At 37.2% G+C, this 20,038-nt stretch overlaps 1 protein-coding gene across 5 annotated transcripts in view; it reads right to left on the bottom strand.

Moving 5' to 3' along the window:
• AFF2 (ALF transcription elongation factor 2) overlaps window positions 1–20,038 on the bottom strand; it is a 334,567-nt gene that overhangs the window by 243,168 nt on the left and 71,361 nt on the right. For all 5 annotated transcript variants that reach the window (XM_056491312.1, XM_056491315.1, XM_056491314.1 and 2 more), the window contains exon 2: window positions 5,432–5,552. In XM_056491312.1, coding sequence (XP_056347287.1) covers window positions 5,432–5,552 — 121 coding nt within the window. The remainder of the gene's footprint in view (window positions 1–5,431; window positions 5,553–20,038) is intronic.

Here is a 20,038-nt window from a genome sequence, read left to right as displayed (position 1 = left end):
AATGACAAAGTTATGTCATGATAAAGCCAATTCCACTTCTGTTTGGAGGGTTTTTTTTCACTCAATAAAACAAGCAGTGCCACAGTCCAATGGCGCCTTAACACCAGGCCATAAAGATGGGGAAAATCAGCACTAGGAGCTTGTGCTTTGTTAGAGAGTGTCACAGCTCCTTGGTGAGGGATCCTACTATGCCCTGATCCCATTTTCCTCAAGTATTAAAGAGAAGTTTGAATGATGAAAAAAATTCATGCATGGATTTCTCCTGAAATATCTACTTATATTTGCCACTGCTGAACTAGTCAGAGGATGAGAAGAGTACTGAACATGCCATAAAAAAAGTTTAAAAAAAGAAGGTTATAAATGCAAATTTCCTTTTGTTCTTTCTCAGGGATTGCAACATACATTAGCACTGCACTGAGACAGTTATTTTAAAATTAACTGTTCAATGTTGTTTCTGTCTCTATACATTTTGCCAGTTCTCCTAACTGACACAGTTAATAATCCCAGTAGTGGAGAACCACGAATCACTTTAATTCACTAAGTCCCTAGGTTGGTCATTTTAGTGGCAAAAATTATATTCTAGCTAAGCCAAGAATAAGCTCTTTGTATATGAGCAGTCTCCTTCAACTGAGTTGCACATTGAGCTGTTTGGGTAGCAGCCAAAACCAGGCTTTCTCTGTTCAACCCCCAAATTTAAAACAAGGATATTCCATTGTGCTTAAGAGCCCAGCAGGAATTATGATTTCGAAGTCTAAACACTTACATACTTCTTCTGTTTCCTCCTTGCCCAAACACTTTAACTCCTTATGAGATAGAACATGGGAAATCATGGGAAATAAAAGTATCAAAAAAAAGGCCTGAACACCAGCCTTCACTGCTGTGGTTCAGCTACACTTCCAGGGAGCATTTAGCTTATTTTCCAGAAAGCACAAGTTAAAAAAAAAAAGGCACTGACAGCATATTGTAACTGCAACACTTCAACATCCCAGCACACTAAATGGCTCTTGTCTAGATCCTCACAGAGAAAATGTTTTGTCTTGAAAGCAGATCTTTTCAATAATTTTGTTGGAGGTAGTTAATTCTCTCCATGTATTTTCTTTTACATGTCACATAATGATAAATATAACTTTGCTAGATATTAACTCTATTTTATGTCTAATATTCACATCCTGGGGATAAAAGACATTTTATAAATGTTAGGTATTATTATTATTAGTCATAGTCCTTTACAGGGAATATTAATAAAAATATATTTACTGGAAACCTTGGAGATTAAATTATTTTAAACATCCTTAGTGTATTTTAAGTACACTAAAGCTCATATCCAATGCTAACTGATGTCCATGGAAGGATAATTACTCTCTTCAGTGGCCTTTGGACCACACTGCAAAGTAAAAAAACCATTATTAATGGTAATTTGGCTTACACTTAAATAAAATTAGAGCACACACAACTAAGCTCAGACTTAGGCATCACATCACAATCTGAACGAGCTCAGCAATGTAGTGCACTGTTCTATCAGCATTTAAGACATAAGGCATAACATTAATGTTTTTACTTTATTTCCACAACAAATTCAGGGGTCTCATAAGATGCACAGGATTTGTGACAAGCCTGGATACCAGCAAGAGAAACACGAAATCCAATCATAATTTCTGCTTGCTCTTTGTTACTTCCAGACTGGGGACAATTTCTACCTTCATATGCTGGATAATTGGCTGATTTCTTAAAGAAAACCTCTGTACATCTTATTTTTTGAACAGCATGCTGAATCACAATTTTGTTGCTATCAAGGAAATGCAGTATTTTGAGTATTCCAAGGCATAAATTATATGCCTGGTTTGTGACTCATGGCTAGTAGCATTCCCCCTCATTCTAGGCTTCTGTTAGTTTAGAAAATGCACATCTTCCTGCATTTGCTTCTATTTTTTCAAAACCTATCTGTAATAGAATCTTTCTGGAAGACTAATTTGCTAGCTAGCTATTGCATTATAGTTTTACAAAGAAAAGAACTAATGAACTCAAACTTATAGGCCGCATTTACAAGTGTTTTGTGAAAATTTATGTGAAACTTGAGGTTTCATAATTCATTTACTTCCTTATACTTCATAGTTAAACTAATCTTCACAGATTAAAAGCTGAGATCTTTTTTATGCTAAGCTTGAAAAGCATGGAGGGGCTTTACCTGAAAAAGATAAATGATTTAATGTTCACCAAAGGCTTCACAATGGAAATGCTGCCCATTGGGTTCTCTTTCTCAAGTTGAACTCCTCTGAGGCAATACCTTTGAAAAGTAACAAAATACTCCTACTGTTTTCTTTTAAAATACTCATCTCTGCATAATTCAAAACATTAAAAGGTATCAACAAATCAGTAGTAAAATTAGAGCTTCTCTCAGGAAAACTCCAACATTGCTTTTTCAAATGTCTGTTGCTGCTACACTGCAGGCCCTTCTCTGATCCCTTCTGCAAAATCCAGCCTGAACAGGTTGCACCAGGGTTTGAAGGCAGGACCTGCAACTCACATTAAAGAGCAACACAACCCCTACTGCCTGACCTTCCCAAAATAATGCTGGATGTCATCACATTGTCAAAGGTGTTGTTTTCCCACATTAGACAGTGGAACTTCAAAAGGAGACATTTATCTTTTAACAAGCATGGAAAAAAGTATTTCATACACCCACAGAAATAAGTACCTCTTTTCATGTAAATGCACACATATATAAACTACAAAGAATCAATGTAGAAACACGCATTTGTCCAAAACTATAATGAACACCTACGTTTTATTTGACAGAGGGAAAGAAAGAGACTGCAACAGCTAGAGCAGAGATGATAGATGAAGGCAGATACTCCACACATCTCATGATACACAATGGCAATAGGCTCCATGAGAAAATCTGAGCTCCTTTCTCTGTGCAACTTTTAATATCCTCTATTTCTCAGTGCAGTCTTAAAACAGCTGCCAGTTGTTCAGTCTTTAAAACTTCAGAAACAGCAGTGGTGGTACACCCTACCCTGACAGTCCCTTCTTGGATACTGTTGAAGAAAACAAGGAAAGGACTGTGAGAATGAAAGAAAGAAAAAGAGATGTTTTCTGTTCCTGAGACCTGCTATTCCCAACCTTCTCTTTGTCACTGTAGTCTCTATGTTAGCGCCCACCCCCAGGTCTTTCAGAAACGTACCAGCTGTACCATGAGCTGTTGCTCATCAGCAGAGCCAGCCCAGTGAGGATGTGGACCTTGGGCCCATCACAGGCCACAGCACTTTGCTGGGCAGTGTTTTCTCTCACTCTGCTCCCACTGAGTGGGACCAGAAGAGGGAAGTGCATCTTCTTGTGTGCAAAAGGCCTTGAATCTCATGAATGCAGAAACATCTGGTCATCTCAAAATAGATAATAAATTCAAACTGCACATGCAGGATATTTGTTCTCATGTCAGGGTCTCTTCATTGTGTTTTGGAATAAATGCAAACCAACCCCTGAATTTAATTTTGCACTTGGTTAAGAATAAAAGTCACTACATATCCACGAAGAGTTAGTGAGTTAGTGGATTTTATTAGTGCCTAGGAAACTCTACTGTCGCTGGTCTTAGCAATACAGAACTTAAAAAGGAAACAGTGATCTATCACTTCATCCCTTTTTTTTCTCTTAGTGCAAAGAAGGCAAGACCTAGCTTTCCTATTTAGTTTTGCTTTTACCTGTTTTTTACAAATTTAAGATTGACTTAACTACTAACTGTTTAACTACTTTTGCATGCAATTTCCTCTCAATTTTTATCTTTTACAAATTATAATTATAATGCATTTAGGGTGGTATTGTATTATATTTTGTTTAATTACACAAAGTTACAAAATTCTCTGCCAAGTAGGTAAAAATCAACTAAAAAAAATTTGCCCAGAAAGACCATCAGGATAATATTTGGATTTTTAGTCATTCTGTTTTTGAAAAGAAACCACATATTCTGTGTATACCTATTGAAAATACACACACACACAAAATAGATTTAAAATCAGATATTGTCATTCTTATTATATAATAGATATTGGTAATGTATGATTTTAGTTTTTGGCACAAAATTTTGCAGTGTTTTGCATATTGGTCTACCTCCTGAAATTCAAATGATCACTTACATCAGTCTAATGGAACTATCCATACAATATTTAAAATATTATTGAGTAGCTACATGGACTAGTAACATTCCATAGGATTAATTCAGCATGGTAATCAGTCACTTAACAAGTATCTGTCACAGTAAGGGATCTCAGTGTTGGGTAAGGAAGGAATCTTTACCTCTGGGAGGTATCCCTGCTCAAGCAGAGGGTCACCTGGGGTGCAGTGCAGTTGCACTTCCGGGAGAAATCAAATTGTGCTCATCCTGGTGGCAATATGTGCAGAGTAAAGTAGCTGGCTGCTAATCAATAGAATGGACAAGATAAACGTCTTCACTTTAGCTCTGATAACTTGTTCTCTACTTTGTTTATCTTCCACTTCGGGGTTTCAAATCCACCTTTTGAAATATTTGTCACCTTCACTCCCTTGAACATGAGCCAAGGGTTTTCCAGTTGGCAAGTTCACGCCAAGGAAGAAAGGCCTATTGCTCCTCAGCCAGCCTGAACCAAAGTACAGCCAGGAGTTGAGTGCATCTATCACATGTCTATAGTTATTAGATACCATTTGATAATAACAGCAGTCTTCTCTTTTTTGGGTGATTTTCAAAGAGCCCTCATCTTCCCTTACAGCTGCTAACAATGTAAAATGGAAAGATGAAGTGGTGGCCTTTCAATGGATGTCACTGATTGGGAGGAGAAAGAGATACGGAAATTTACATTCTGATGAATTCTTTAGGGAATGTCTTACTGAAAATCAAAGCAGGAGAAATCATAAAGGGGGACATCCCTTGGTGATGAAAATCTCAGGCAGCAAAGCTCCTTAGAGAGAATAAGACTTGGAACAAAAGTCCCTTTTATACCCTTGTTATGCTCCCCAAAGATTCAATTTCCCAAAAGACTTCTTTGGATGGTTATGATTGCACAGGAAAGATTATGGACTCATTATTTATATAGAGGACATTGGTTTTAACAACTCAGATATATTTTCTTCCTAAAAATGAAAGAACTTAGTGTTAGCTTTGTAGGTACAAACTCACATGCAGAAATACCAGCTGCACCTACTTCTACTGCAGGATTTTGCTGTGTGTTAGGAGGAAGAAATCTTGAACTGGACTGTAACCAAAACTCCTGATTCTGCCAATGCAACTTGAGCAGCACATTCAGTATGCTCTGCTGCCATATGCTGATTTGGATAATCAGTGTATTCAAGAATGTAAGTACCAAGGCAGATGCAATAATTCAATTTCTTAGAGATGAAGAGAAACTTTATTTGTACTTGTGTAAGACATTCTGAAAATGCAAAACATAACAATGTAATTTACCTTGTAGGGTTCCCCGAAGAGGTTAAAACCTGAAGCAAAGAGATCTTCATCTTGCTGGACTTCCTGGTTTCTTCTCTCCCATTCCTTCCGCTTAAGTGCACTCCGGTCTTGCTCATAGTGACTGGAAAAAGACAAAAATGACAACACATTATTTTTCCCATAATTTTGTTACATGTTTATTACTATCAGTAATAGCAACAAAACATCAGAAACAATACAATTCCTGAGGACAATTCTGAAAGAAACAGCCACTGAATAATTTTCCCAAATTTAAATCTGGAATCACAAAACTGCATAAAATTGGGCAGTAGGACAGTCAGTACACTTCTAAAATGGAAAGCGTTTCAATGAAACAATGAAAATATTGTTTACAACTTAACAGAGATTTATGTAGAAAAATAAAATACATTTTGCCGTCCTTGTATTAACAGCCTGTAAACACCTGTGCACCTGCACAAAAACACACACACGTGTGCCCACCAAGCATGGCTCTGTGAAAGCAAATGTGAAGGCAAGGAAGCACAGCAACATCTACAAATCCATTACACTAACCATCCATCCAAAGGCTCCAGTTTAGCCTCGTGTGATTTAGACCACCTAATTCTGTCCACTTGTTAAAATTTATGTATGGCTTCATTGTAGATGTCAAAGAGGGGTTAATAAATGTTTTGTAGAAACAGGCTGCTGGAAGAGATTTTAGGATAGTTGATTCCAGTATCAGATAATTCTACACACAAACATGGAAAAGGATCTAGCACCTTGGTGTAGCAATGGTGAGTGGCACTTATCTGTGTGTCAGCTTGCTTTGTGCACCTGCCAGACCTAGATGACAGGCTGAGAGACCACATTCACTTCTCCCCTGAATAACACTGAAGTACTTTGGTCTCTTGGCTCTGCAAACTACCTCCTGCTCCTCTGAGGGAAGAGATATAATTAAAATCCTGAAGAAGAGGGAAAAATAGCAAAGGAAAGAGGAAAAGAAAAGATGCATACTTCAACTTGCACTGACAACCTCTCATGTGACAAGCATTAAGGGACACTTCTGTGCTTTCAATCCACATTTGATTTGTTATGAGGCTTTTGGCTCTGCTTTGTGTCAGTTAATTAGCTCCCGAATTGACAATCTGAGCAGCAGATTTGGTGCATGCCCTGATGTAATCTGCAGTAAACACAATCTCCCTGATAGATCCTGGCCATACATGCACATATCCACACACAGCCTGTATGTACAGATGCTTACATACAAACTCACATATTCCAGCTGTAACAAAGAACAGTTAATTCTCCTATCTCTGGCAAGAATGAATTAAATCTCCATAGAGCTCCACTACACTTGGAAGACAACCAAATATCTACAACTTTTGCCTTTTTAGCTCAGCGTGATGTTGTATTGAAAGCTTCACACCGAGAGATATAATGAGGAATGAACTGCACAGTGATGAGGCTTTAACAGTGTATAAAGTCACTGATTTCTGAGTGAAACCACAATTACTAATTTGAAGCACCAGCTAATTAAAGCCACAGCTATGTATTTAGCCTCTTGTTATACCTACTGCAGTTTATAATTATGAGGACCTCTTTATCTACTCAATTAAAGTTCTTATGATTCAGGCAGGTTGTGTTTGAACCTGCAAGCCCTGTGGAGAGCACAGGAAAGCATATGTCTATTGCCTGATGACTCCACGTAGCCTTACACTTATACACTTGTTTTTCGTAAAGGCAAGGAAAGAAAAAAAAGAAAGACATGCCACAATGAGATTTCAAAATAAAAAATATGAATTAATAATTGGTTTAAGCAATTCAAGACCACTCAGACTTGGATTGAATAAGGCTTGATTATGGCTTGTAAACTGAATGCAAAGCCACCTACATAGGCTGAGCTGAATGATTTCCATCCACATTTTCTTTCTACAAATTAGAAAGCTGAAAACATGCCATGTTTTGTTTTATTTAATTTAATTGTTTATAACACCTCCTGATGTACTGACATCACTAAAAGCAAACGCAAGCTCCAGAACACTATTATAATCAATGCTGTATTTTTGCAGAAAGTATAGTATTGTTTGCTGGTTTCCTAAGGGAGACAGAAGAGAAATTGTAAGGACAGTCACTTTACTATTCTACACATGACCACATTGCTAATGTAACACTATAAATCACAAGCAAATTGTTCACTAAAAGGTGAAGGGGGGAGGAATGAGTATCCCTTCCTTTCGTATCCTAAATCAAGATTATAATCCACAAATATGGGAGTAAGTGAATGCAAGCTGAATGTTGCCCAAACTGGTACCCAAAGATGAGGCCAAGGCTCATTCCATCTCTCCCCACAGCTTTGCTGGAGTAGGGGGCGGTGTTAACCCAGAAATAATCCAGCCCAGGAGCGGTAAGAATAAACTATATTTATCCCTCTCATGGGGGATCTTTCAAGAGATTTCTCTGGCAGTTTGACCCATAGACTGTGTTATGGATGGGTGGTGAGGTAATTGGCTCTCGTAATGATTTTTTGTGTTAAAGAGGTTTATTCAGGTTTAAGGATCTTTTGGTATGTGATTCTGTTCTTGTAGCTTGGTTTTGGACCCATTTTTGTTCTCCCTTCAATCTTCTCTTGTCTCATCCATGTTGGTCATCAATGCTGTCAGAGCCACGTCGGGGAAGCCCATGCATACATGTATATATGTACACATGTGTACGTGCCCCTTGCATGATACAGCCAGGGATGGGGAAAGCTCCTCGCTGGGGAACTTGGCTTGGTAACAGCTCACCTCCAGTCCAGTTGTGAGAAGGTCTCCACCAATGAATGTCAAAGGAAAGCCAACTGGTACACTTTGGGAGGAGCCAAGTATGTATAAGGAAATATTAAAATATGTATGACTGCTCATAAATATTCACATGGCTGATGCAAACCCTCCCACTTCCCCCAGGTGTATAAAAGGCGGAATGGCCATTTTGGAATTGAGCCCTGGCACCGAGCCACACTCCCAGCGCTGCCCCTTTTGCTTTGTGTATTTTTATTTGGTTCTCAATAAAACTTTTATAACTCGTTCCCACTTGGGGTCGGAGTCATTTATAACAGACTGTGTGACTCTTCAGCAAGAACAGGTCATGGTGAAGTTATAAGCCCAGTCTCATGGATCTAGTCTAAGCAAGATTTTATATTCTGCACAAGCAATATTCACTATGGAAGCACTCCCACCCCAGGATTGCCAGCATTCACTTCAGAAAGAATTATTAATCAGAGTTAGAGCTGCATTTTACAGCTTCTCAATGGCTTTCTTGGCCTGGGGTTCTAGGGTAAAATCCTGGGCACATTCAAATCAAACAATATGGCCACAATACAGAGATCACAGAGCACAGCACATACCACTTCTCACCCTTCACATGAGGTTTTATCTAAAAGCCAGCTCAGGTCACAAGCATGCAAAGTGTTTAGGAAACCAAGTGAGGCATATCCTATCTAAGAAAAAGCAGCAAAGACCCCCCAGACCACTAAGGTATTCTTTATGACACATTACAAAACCACAATTCAAAAACCATGAAAACAACACGGGCATAATTCAAAATGACATAATCACTTTAAAAGACATTAACTTAAGTGAACACAGTGTTTAGAATGTTAACATTAAAAGTTTGAAAATACAGTATTTTTCAACACAACACAGTGAAGTTTTTCTCTTTTATTGTGTTTATAAAATATTTCTATTTCAGGCACCCAAGAGCTGAGTATAAAGGCATACCTCAAGCCCTACACCCCAACAATGTTTACAGACTACAAAATGTGAGAATCCATGTTACAACACAAGCAAAACTCTAAGTAAATTGCTACCACTGCTTCAAATCAGATCTCACTCTCATATATTCTCTTGTGAGAACAAAAAGAAAAAAAAGAACAAAATTACAACTACATTTTGAACTCTCTACTGGCAGAGTCACAGGGAAGCCTTAAATGTGCAAAGTATCTATGCAGAAGGAATGGTTCATCCTGTCAGGTCCATCACTTGGTTTATTTCTCTGCAAATGCACTTTTGCTATGAGAATGCTTGACACAGCACTGATTGTGTCTATGGGAAGTTAAATATTTTAAGATCATACACAGATTATGGAAAACAACTTATTTAGGTTCTATGTAATCCAAAGAGGGATGCTGATTAGATCTTAAGGCTGCAGTGCACTGAGAACCTAATGGGATGCTCTCCTGAAATTCTTAATGCAGCCACAATGCAACCTCTGAGACTTGCGTTTAATTTTTAGCTTAACTAATGTTCTGTGAAATACAGATATGTGATTAGCAGTGAAGGTGTCAGTGAAAACTACAGTGAGATACTGTGAGGAACATCAGAGTTCAGTCTGTCTCACTAGTATGAGAAATACTTCATGACTCTTCTAAAGCCAGAAGAGCAAGATATCAAAATAGAGACTTTCGTAAACATTTTATAAAAAGAGATATAAAAGAATACAGCTGTAGGCCACAATATTCACTACATCCGAGAGGGCAGTTCCCTAGACAGAACAACTACATGACAATGTAGTTCAAATATGTGAGCTTTATTGTTTTGTTACCACTTATTAGATTAATAATTGAATTTGAATGGGGAAGCTTATACATAAATCTGAGAAGATGAGGAAAGGTGAGCAGCAAGAATAGTACAAGAGGATGTGAGATCACCAACCTACAAATTAACAGTGTGCTGGATATGGCAGAAAGAATAGCAACTACAACTGTAATGTTGTTTTGGTACGTTAACATTGGAGCAGGCTGCAAATGCATTTTGAATAACAGCATTTGATATTTAATGCTTTGCAATCAGAGAAGCACACATCCATGCTTCTTAGCTACGGGCACCCTAAGGGACAGTGGTGAGCTGATCCCTGTGACAGGCCAGGTGCTCAGCCTGTGTGAGTCCACAGGGCATCTGCAAGGATGGCAGAGCTGCACCTTTACCTCCACGGCAGCCCACGACAGCTGTGGGGACAATCCAGCCCAATCCCTGGAGAACAGAGAAGAGGAGGAGGTGGCTGAGACAGAAGGAGGTTATATCAAAGCAAAAGATAACAGACATGCATATAGGTTTTGGACTGGAAGTAAAAACATGGATTTGGTGATAAGAGATGAAAGTCAAATGTGCTCTAGCTACAAAAAGGAGAACTAGAAGGAGAAAAAAATTTGGGGCACTGGAAAGTACAGTGCAGGCATCCGTGGTGAAAGCGAGAGGATGTGGTGCAAAAGAACTGGTGGCAAATGCAAAAAACATTTTAGGACAGACTACAACAAAGTAAGAGGTTACAGGGAAGACTAAAAGGAAAGCTGATGAAATGAGACCAACAGCTAAAGGCTGAGCCCTAGCGTCTGGGGTTTGTTTTCAAAGTTGTGTTAACTAAAGCCACAGAAGTCTCCCAAAGCACAGGAGAGTAGGAAAGAGCCTGAAAGATTGGAGAAGGAGCAGAAGAAAGAAGTCAAGACCAGACAAGTTTGAAGGAGTAATCTCTGTGATATTAAAAAAGGAAGAAGAGAAAAAAATGATCAAACACCTCATGTTGCGGATGAATCATGAATGAAACAGAACACAGCTCTGTTGATTCAGTCAAAACAAGAGCCCAATAGGGAAAGAATCAATAAAAAAGCACAAGCAGAAAGGCTTTATTGTAGTGACAGAATACATCCATGAGGATAAATGAATGACATTCAAGAAAGCCAGCATTTATGCACAATTTAAGGAAGAAGTAGTAGCTGTTTTCAATAACATGTCTCAATTCACAAAACTGCACACTACATCCAGTCAAACATTTCCCTTTACTGGTTCCACCCCCCCTTAAAATATCAGATATGCCTGAATGATGAAAGAAGTTCTCAAACTGAAATGTTTGTAATTTGTAGAAGCAAGAAATAAACACGAGCTTCTAAACTAAGACACACTGGATATAAAATGATACAAAATTTGTGAACTGAAAGTCCTTTCTCAAGGTTATTGCTTCATAGTTTTTACACTGCCTGCAAGTACTCAGAAAGCTGGAGAAGTAAACTCGGAAACTGGGCTTCCTCAAAAACTAACTAAGGTGTTAAACATCCAAGGTATTAAACATCCCAAATCAAAACCCACTCATGAGTATATTTAACTTACAGGAGAAATCAAACTCAGGTCAATGAGGATATCCCCCATGCTTCAAATACATATTTTTCCACTTTTACTTTTAGTATGCAATTCTTTTTTAGTGTGACTTAAAAACGTTAAGACAAAAAGCATTTCACCTGGCAATCAAATTAGGTGAAAGATTACTTCTAATGAGTACATTAGAATGGGAATTCACCTCTACATAACTCCAGTTTTATCTCACCATAACTCCACTGATTTAATGTAAAAGCAGAGTACCACAGAGTACCACAGCTCTGTACAAAGGAAGAAAAACTGACTTCTATGCAGATTCTCTTAGTATAAATGTTGGTATTTTAATGCATTATTCCAAACAAAACAAAACATAACATAACATAACAAAACAAAACAAAACAAAACAAAAAAAACCAAAGCAAAACAAAACAAAAAAAAAAAAAAAAAAAAAAAAAAAAAAAAAAAAAGAAAAATAAAAAAGAAAATAAGTAAAAGCAGCCTAAGGTCTTAAATTTCATCTCACGTCATAAAATGTATTAAGTAAATGAGAGGAATTTCAAAATCTGATATTTAGGCAGAAATATGGCCAACTTAACTATCTTCCCTGCTGAAGTCTTTGTTTCACTAATGATAAACAATATAAGCACTACCACACTTAAAATAGCAAAATTCTTCTTCCTCTGTTTATCACCACTGAGCTTACATCTTTGTCCTGATAATTTTCCTACTTGACAGAGACAAATCAAGCCATAGCAAGAATAGCTTTACAAGTCCATAGTATCTTTCATATTTAATGTTTACTTTAATGTTGTCTTCCTCTTAATAGCACGAATAGTTACTGAGAGTATCTAGCACAGAACATATCTATCACTGCACTTCAAGATAAATGATTTCTTTTAAAATACAGAATATTCTGTCTTTGAAGTTCAAGAGTTCTGCAGAGAAACACTTGAGATGGTCACTGGTTATCTATCCACATGAGCTAAATCTCTTCCCAATTTGCATTAAAAACAATGCCACTTCTGTCGCAGATTTAATAGAGAATACAGAAGATTAAAGCCTCCAAAGAAAATAACACCCAAGAGACCCCTGGGGGAATTATGGAAATGTAAGCTAAGGGTTTGGCTACTATTTGTCATATTCCTCACTCTTTTTAGTTATTCCCACACATATTCCCAAGCACCTAGAAAATGTTATTTTTACCTCAGTCTTCTCCTCTTTTTAGCACTATGCAGCCCCAAACCTTTCCTGAACATGAATTTGGAGGAAGAGTTCTGGGGGGATGGATGGCAGAGATAAGCTCCTGAATAGTAAGCATATAAAGAAAAGATGAGCTTTCAAAGGGGAGCATTTATTGTTTCGTGTATCATAGCACATTGTCTTTCAATATGATTAGTTATCAGTCTGAGTTATCAAAAACTGGGATGAAATAAAGCGCTTATGCAGTTATGCTTCATTGATGTCAGCTAGGGGAGCATGAAAATCTCCATGAAGTTGGGTAATTGATGTGTAAATCAGAGCTCAATCACTCTGTAATAGAAATGGTCCCACTGAAAGTATGGTTGTTGAACAGTATTGCAGAGGGGTGGGGAAGAAAGGAGAAACAGAGTCAAGACTTATTTATTAAAAAATATAATAACTGGCAATTTACACAATTTTCTCTTCAAGTGAGAAGTGCTGTCAGAGACATTTAAATGCAAGCTGCAGATCACTATATTTGGGTACCCTCATTCAGCAATAATTAACTGTTTCTGTTTTATTAAAATGCTTGGGGACATGTTATGGATATTTAAAAAGCAAATTAAATGAACGTGCTCGTCCTTTGAAAGGCAACACGTGTAAATGACATCAGCAATTGTAATTTGCTTAACAGTGTGTGTTCAAGGTATGTTTTGGAGTCCTATTACCGTCTTCTTGTCAGTTTAAATTTGCCGTATGAGAAACAAAAGCAAAACAGAAAGAGAAGAGGTGGGAAAAAGGAGCCTGAAGAGAAAAACGGTTATAACCACATCTTCAGAAGGACATAAAAGACAGTCATTAGAACATCAGTCACATAAAATAGCTTTCCAACATGTGGTATTTCTAAGAGTAAACATCTGATTCATAAAGAAAAGAGCTAGCTAAGATAACATTATGGGATTATTTTTGTTGTAATTTTTTTTTCTTTAAATAAATGAATGCACACTAAGGTGTTGATACCAACTTCCCAGAAACACCTGGAATCCAGTATTCTAGTTATGACTTGCAGTAAACCACTGATAAACTCTAACAAACTTACATAAATGTGAAATTAAAAAGCACTTTTGGCATTGAATGAATTACATTCAGGACACTAGAGCTGGATTTGAGAACTTTATTAGATGGGTAATGTGCTGTGACTCTAAGGGGACTGATTACTACAAGGGAGTTGAATAGGAAAGAAGGTTCAACCTTAACTCCCAATTCCATTGCCTGAGTTTAACGGAATATATTTCTACATGTTTTTTGGTTTGGGTTTTGCTGTTAGGGGTTTTTTGTTTGCTTGGATTTTTTTTTTTTTGGGGTTGTTTTTTTTGTTTTGTTTTTGTTTTTTTGGTTTTTTGGTTTTTGTTTTGTTTTGGTTTGGTTTTTTGTTTGTTTGGTTTTTTTTGGTTGGGTTTTTGTTTTGTTTTGTTTTGTTTTTCTTTTTTTTGTTTGTGTTTTTTTAAAATTTGATCTGTCCTGGGATTTGATTTCATTGAAGGCAATGAAACCATGAAGCCTTTCCTGAAGTATGTACTGTGTTTCAGAGACAACTCTTAACGACTTCCTCGTTGCCATCATACTTCACATGTCCATCACCACCAGCACTCTGTGTATTAATGTACTAAAGGTGAATATAGTTGTGCTTAGTTACATGCTGTGCATCATTCTTCATACACATTAATAGCAAATCTGGCACAGTACTACTACAAAGAGTATATTTTACATATAATACTCCCAAGACATAACACGAATTTGAATCAATAAAAACCTTCTGACAGTGCTCATTACAGTCTGTTTTTCCTTCACCTGAACACCTCAAATTGTGAAACATTCCTTGCAAATGTCCATTTCTTTTTTGTACATGTACCATTTTCAAAGATTAAAATGCATATTAAAGTATAGAAACTCAAAATCTTTAACTTATCATTTAATGTGTACAGATTCTTACATCTAAGTAAAAAAAAAAACATTTTGGAACTCTAGTTCTGCCTTTATCTTTTCTCATGATTATAATTATTTTTTTTTAAAATACTCTCCTAACTTCCTGGGGACCTGTAGTATGCTTCCTTAAAAATGAAGTCTACATGTTTGTATTTGTTTGAAACTTTGGCATTGATATGCAAGAGATGGCAGAATAGACAGAAATACATCTTGTCTTTTAAAAGTCACAAAGCAATCAATGATTAACACAACCTCTGGGTACAGATGAATCAGCAGAATCAACTGCTTGGGTATTTTATCGCAGAAATGCTCCTGTGTGCTCCTACAGCTTTAATAAATGCATTCATTTAATAATAGGCACCTCTGCTCCCTTGAGCATTTTCACATGCTGTGCAGCTCCTTAACCACATGTTCTTAAACTTAACATGTGCTGAAGAATACCACCACAGGAAAATTAAGAATTCAGTGTGATGACTATTTCATTCATCACTTTTAGACTGAGAGAGTTCACGCAGGTCTCAGTGTGCAGTGCACAAAAAATAGCACTGTAAGCCAAGTATAATTTAATTGCTTGTTATTTAGATATTGTCTGGCTAAAGAAATTATTATTTGCACAAATTATTCTTCTCTCAATTGAAATCCCATATAATTGTCTCCATGTATTTTGGAAGAACCAGAGGAAAGGAAAAAAATTATCAAATAAATGCAAGGTCCTCTCAATTTAAATTCAAGTTCACCTGCATCCATTTTTCAATGCTGTAGTGAAATATAATGCTCATCTTGGGCCCTATATTTGTTGCAGGAGATGCAATAATCTTGTAGCTTCATGAAGCCTAGTGCTCATTAGGATGGAAAGAAGCTAGAACATTTCAAACTGAATTTTCAGCCTTCTTCCACCAGACCTTAAAAAGCCTAACAGAAACATGGTGTCTATTACACACAGCTTAGAGGAGAATAATAATATTTTGTGCTTATTTTTCCTAACTATATTCAGAATCAGCAGGTCAATGGATTATCATCATCCTTGGCTTCTAGTGAGGAAGATAATCTATAACAAATACTTTTCATGCCTTCAGCAAACATATAATGTTTATTCCTCATTTATAAACACAGCATCAAGTATGACAAAATAATTTAACCAAACCAGCACAAAGTTCATCAGCATTGTTGAGGTCTACATCCTCTGTAAGGGCATAGTTCAACTTCAACTGATGCTACTGGCAATTTTCCCAGTGAATTCAATGAGGGCTGGATGGGACCAAGCCATTTAATAATGACAAAAAAGCCACGTCTCAAAACACAGCCAACTCTAAGCCGCAGCAACTTCTTGCTATAAACTAGATTTTTTTGTTATATTCCTCATGCAAAAGAGATTTTTTTATCCAGTGTCAAGATTTTAAAACTCCTAAATACAAATTAGCACTCCTAAGTACAAATCAGCACAGAATTTCTGTGGTCATTACTTAAAACCAGTATTGACTGAAGAGATTTCCTAGCTGACAAAGGTAAATTAAAAAAATATACAAATGCTTGTAAAAACAAAACAAAACAAAACAAAACAAAACAAAACAAAACAAAACAAACAAAAAAAAAAAAAAAAAAAAACAAAAAAAAACCAAAAAAAACAAAAAAAAAACAAAAAAAAAACCAACAGAAATCAAGTGAGATAACACATAATTTTCCTAATCTACCCCACAGGCCATTATCACCCTGAGCTAAAGACTTACATATACATATACATATTTATTTTGTTTTTGTGATGTCACAGATTGTACATGTGAAATCTCAACCAGCTGACTGGGGAATAATTAAATTTGCCTCTATACCACAGTGAGCACTGACACACCCACCAGGCAGCAGATCACAGACCCTGTCACAGAGAAAAAGTAAACCAAATGTAACATGCTCCCTGAAAAAAACACCACCCTTAAATTTAACTTGACAAGGGAACACTGTGCAATTAGGGATATGGCATGTAGGTGTTACACAGGTTTGAAATATGCTCTGGGAGTTGAAAGCTAAAAATAAGCACTTAATATTGCAAAATACTTCTTCAGACAGAGTAATATCATAACAAAAATGTTATTTAGACTGGATAAAACTACAAACTCATGTCTGAAATTACTTGAATTTTTAAGGTGGGTGTGATGCAAATGATTATCCCAGTACTGCAGTTCCCCAGAGCCAAACAGAAACTATATCTGTCTCTGCAATTATGTTTTCAATGTGTATGAACCTCATATCTGTAACTGACTTCATGAATGACTGAAATATCACAATGAAGAAAGCAAGGCCACTTAAGGCCAGACTCCCAGAAGGAGGTGAGACCAAAGCTCTGTTTAACCTATTCTGCCTCTGACAACAGGCACCAGGCCCAGTAAAGCCCCAGGGAACAAGGCAAAGCAGTCTCCAAAATACTGCCACTGCCCTGAGAAAATACGGGCACATGAAGCTGTGTGTTAAGTACAATGGAGCAGGTGTATTTATATTTAGCACCTCTAGATGACTCTTCTCCAAAAAATGCTACCAGATAGAATGTACTGTAGTAGAGAGTTGCACAACTCATCTGAAAATCACTGCCTTAACTCAAAGTTAAAAATGCTGCTCACATCAGGCCAAAAATATTGCTGATTAAAAAAGATTCTATTATAACTGAACACGAGAGGAGTATTTTTGAGGGGCACTTGCTACAGGCAAACAGAGAGGAAGCTCCTGTCCTTCTTTGGAGAACCTCAGGTGCACATTCCACAGCACTAACGATAGCACAGCACTTTTAAGACCAGACACATGGGGTTACTGCATCCTGAATAACAGTTGTTTGCACTCCAAAAACTATTTCTGTCCCTTCTGCTATCAATCAGCAAATGAGTATCACTTATTTTCACAACATGAATACAATGTGATACTTAACAAAACTGCATCCTTTTTTAATTCTCTACCATCAACCATTTGTCTAATAGAAATATTACACTATGTAACATGCACAGATTAAAATGCAATATAAGCTGAATCATATTCATTGGAGGCTGGCCAACTCCAGCACAATTTGGCATTGAATAATAAAATAGTCTAGTGTAAAAATATGTAAACTAGCTACCATCCTGCTTTAATATTCACTTAACATGAGAAGAAAGCAAATGCAATTTTGTTTAAATATTAAACATTACATTTCTTCTTTTGATGATTAAAGTATTATTAAAGTTAAATGAAAATACGTTTGCAACCTCCTTCCTCTGAAGTCTTACAGGCCACTGTTATCACCAATATTTTGTCCCTCTAGCTGGATTCTTTGGGGATCTTAAAGCGCTTTAGGAATCAGATCAATCCATGCCCCATTAGACCTATGGGATGGATCAACTACTATGAAGCAAAACAATGAAAGTTTAAGCGAGGTGCTGACAGTCATTCAAGAAAAGATGGCTAAGGAAAGAAAAACTGAGTATTCCCAGCTCCTAGACATTAAACTTCATCCTAAAACCAGCTGTAGCTTGCAACCCTTCATCCACTTCTGAGCTCTGAGATGACAACCACCAAGCTGAAATTTAAGACTATCTAACAACACCACATAGAAAGGAGGAATTACCTTTATGTGCCTTTCCAGAGCACTGGGTCATACACTGCAAGACAAGTTTTCTCCTGCTGAATGTCACTGGTAGAGGTCAGAAAGGATGTTCTTATTACATTTGCTGGAAGGATGGAGTATATCAAATGATTTAATTTTGTGTAGTGCTGCACTTACTTTGACAAACTGATACTGCACAGGGCATAATGTCATTAGGTGATTAAAGCACAAGAGCACTCAGCTTCCCACCTTCTTTCATAACAAGAGCTTGCAAGAGCTACTACAGCAGGCTCAGGATTGGCCTAAGTTGTGGTTGTAGGGGCAATACAGACCCAGGACCACAGGACATCAAACTCCCCCTCTAAGCAGGAATTCCCATCCTGGCAGCAACCAGAAATAAGCTTCGTAGTCCTCTTGAGAGACCCCACCTTCCTCTTGGGCTCTTGCAGCACTTTCAGCCCTGGTGTGTGACCTTCAAGGGTCCTATGCCCAACCCTCTGATCCCAGCAGCAAAAGGACTCCAAGTTCAGCGGTACTGACAGCAAAGCGACATAATACAATCATAAGGGTATGATGTACTTCACTTTTCAGCTGCTTTTGCCTTTGAAAATAACAAATGTTGGGTTCTCCTCATTACGCCAAGTGTATTAAAACCTCAGAACCCACGGTAGGAAATGTGTGTTTTGCCACACATGCCCTTTAAATTTATGTTTTCTTTCATACAAATATCTAATTGGGTTTGAATAAAATAAAAATCTGCACATCACCATGTGGAAATTAATGTTAAAGAACTGTTTGTCCATTTAATTTCACTGATAGTATCAGACAGATTTATGAGGCAAGGAACTAAAAATTTGGGGTTTTTACATTTCAATTCATTATAGTAAAATAACAATTTTCCACTTGAAAGTCTTGCACTGCTACACTGAAAGCCTAAAAAAAGTGTGTATTTCTGTTGGTCTAGGAAGGATTCTGTCATTTTCACAATGTGGATTATTCTTCTCACATTAACTTAACATATTGTATATGTAATTCAATCCCTCTCACTTCTATATTACCATAAAACCTGTCATTCTTTAAATGCCAGTTTCAAGCAACCAGACATAAATAAAGAATAATTACAGATCTAAAGCCAGTGTAACATCTGCTTAAGAAAACAATCCTACAGAGTGGATTTTATAGCCACGAAACACCCATCTTTGATTCAGACTCCTGAGAGACAAAACTAAGGGTGCTGACAGATCCAGCCTGACCCCAAGCCATGATGCCAACATCAGACCACAAGCCCTGACAGAGCCAAGGGAATGAGCAGAATGAACTGAGCCTAACGTGAAGTTAAACACCAAGTAAAAAGTTTCCCTTTCCTCTAAGGGGTTTGTATAGCCCCATTTCACATCTACCTTTACTTATCCTGATAATTTAAACATCTGAAGTAATGATTTCAGCTTCAAGGAGGTCATCTGGCCATGGCCATGTGGATCTCTTTACCACTGCTGGCCAGATATTAAACACATTAAAGAGCAGTCATAAGACAGAACTACAGCTTTATGTTCTTTTAACTGGTATTGTACCAAATTAATATCAGGAGGAATATGTTCTATAAATATAAAAGCATCTGCTCATATGGCTTCTTGGATTCTTTTCTCCTCTGTGCCAGTGTTTCACTACCTGAACAGAAATAGTCTTGGTCCCTCCATATTTCATTTGCCCTTATGGAAAGCAGGATGTTTCAATTCTTACTGATCTCATGGGTTTCTGCCAGGTCAGCTCATCAAGGGT

The sequence above is a fragment of the Oenanthe melanoleuca genome, chromosome 4A, assembly GCF_029582105.1.
Source record: "Oenanthe melanoleuca isolate GR-GAL-2019-014 chromosome 4A, OMel1.0, whole genome shotgun sequence".
Taxonomy (NCBI): domain Eukaryota; kingdom Metazoa; phylum Chordata; class Aves; order Passeriformes; family Muscicapidae; genus Oenanthe; species Oenanthe melanoleuca.
Note: the sequence above shows the minus strand (reverse complement) of the source record. Positions and strands in the feature narration are given on the sequence as shown.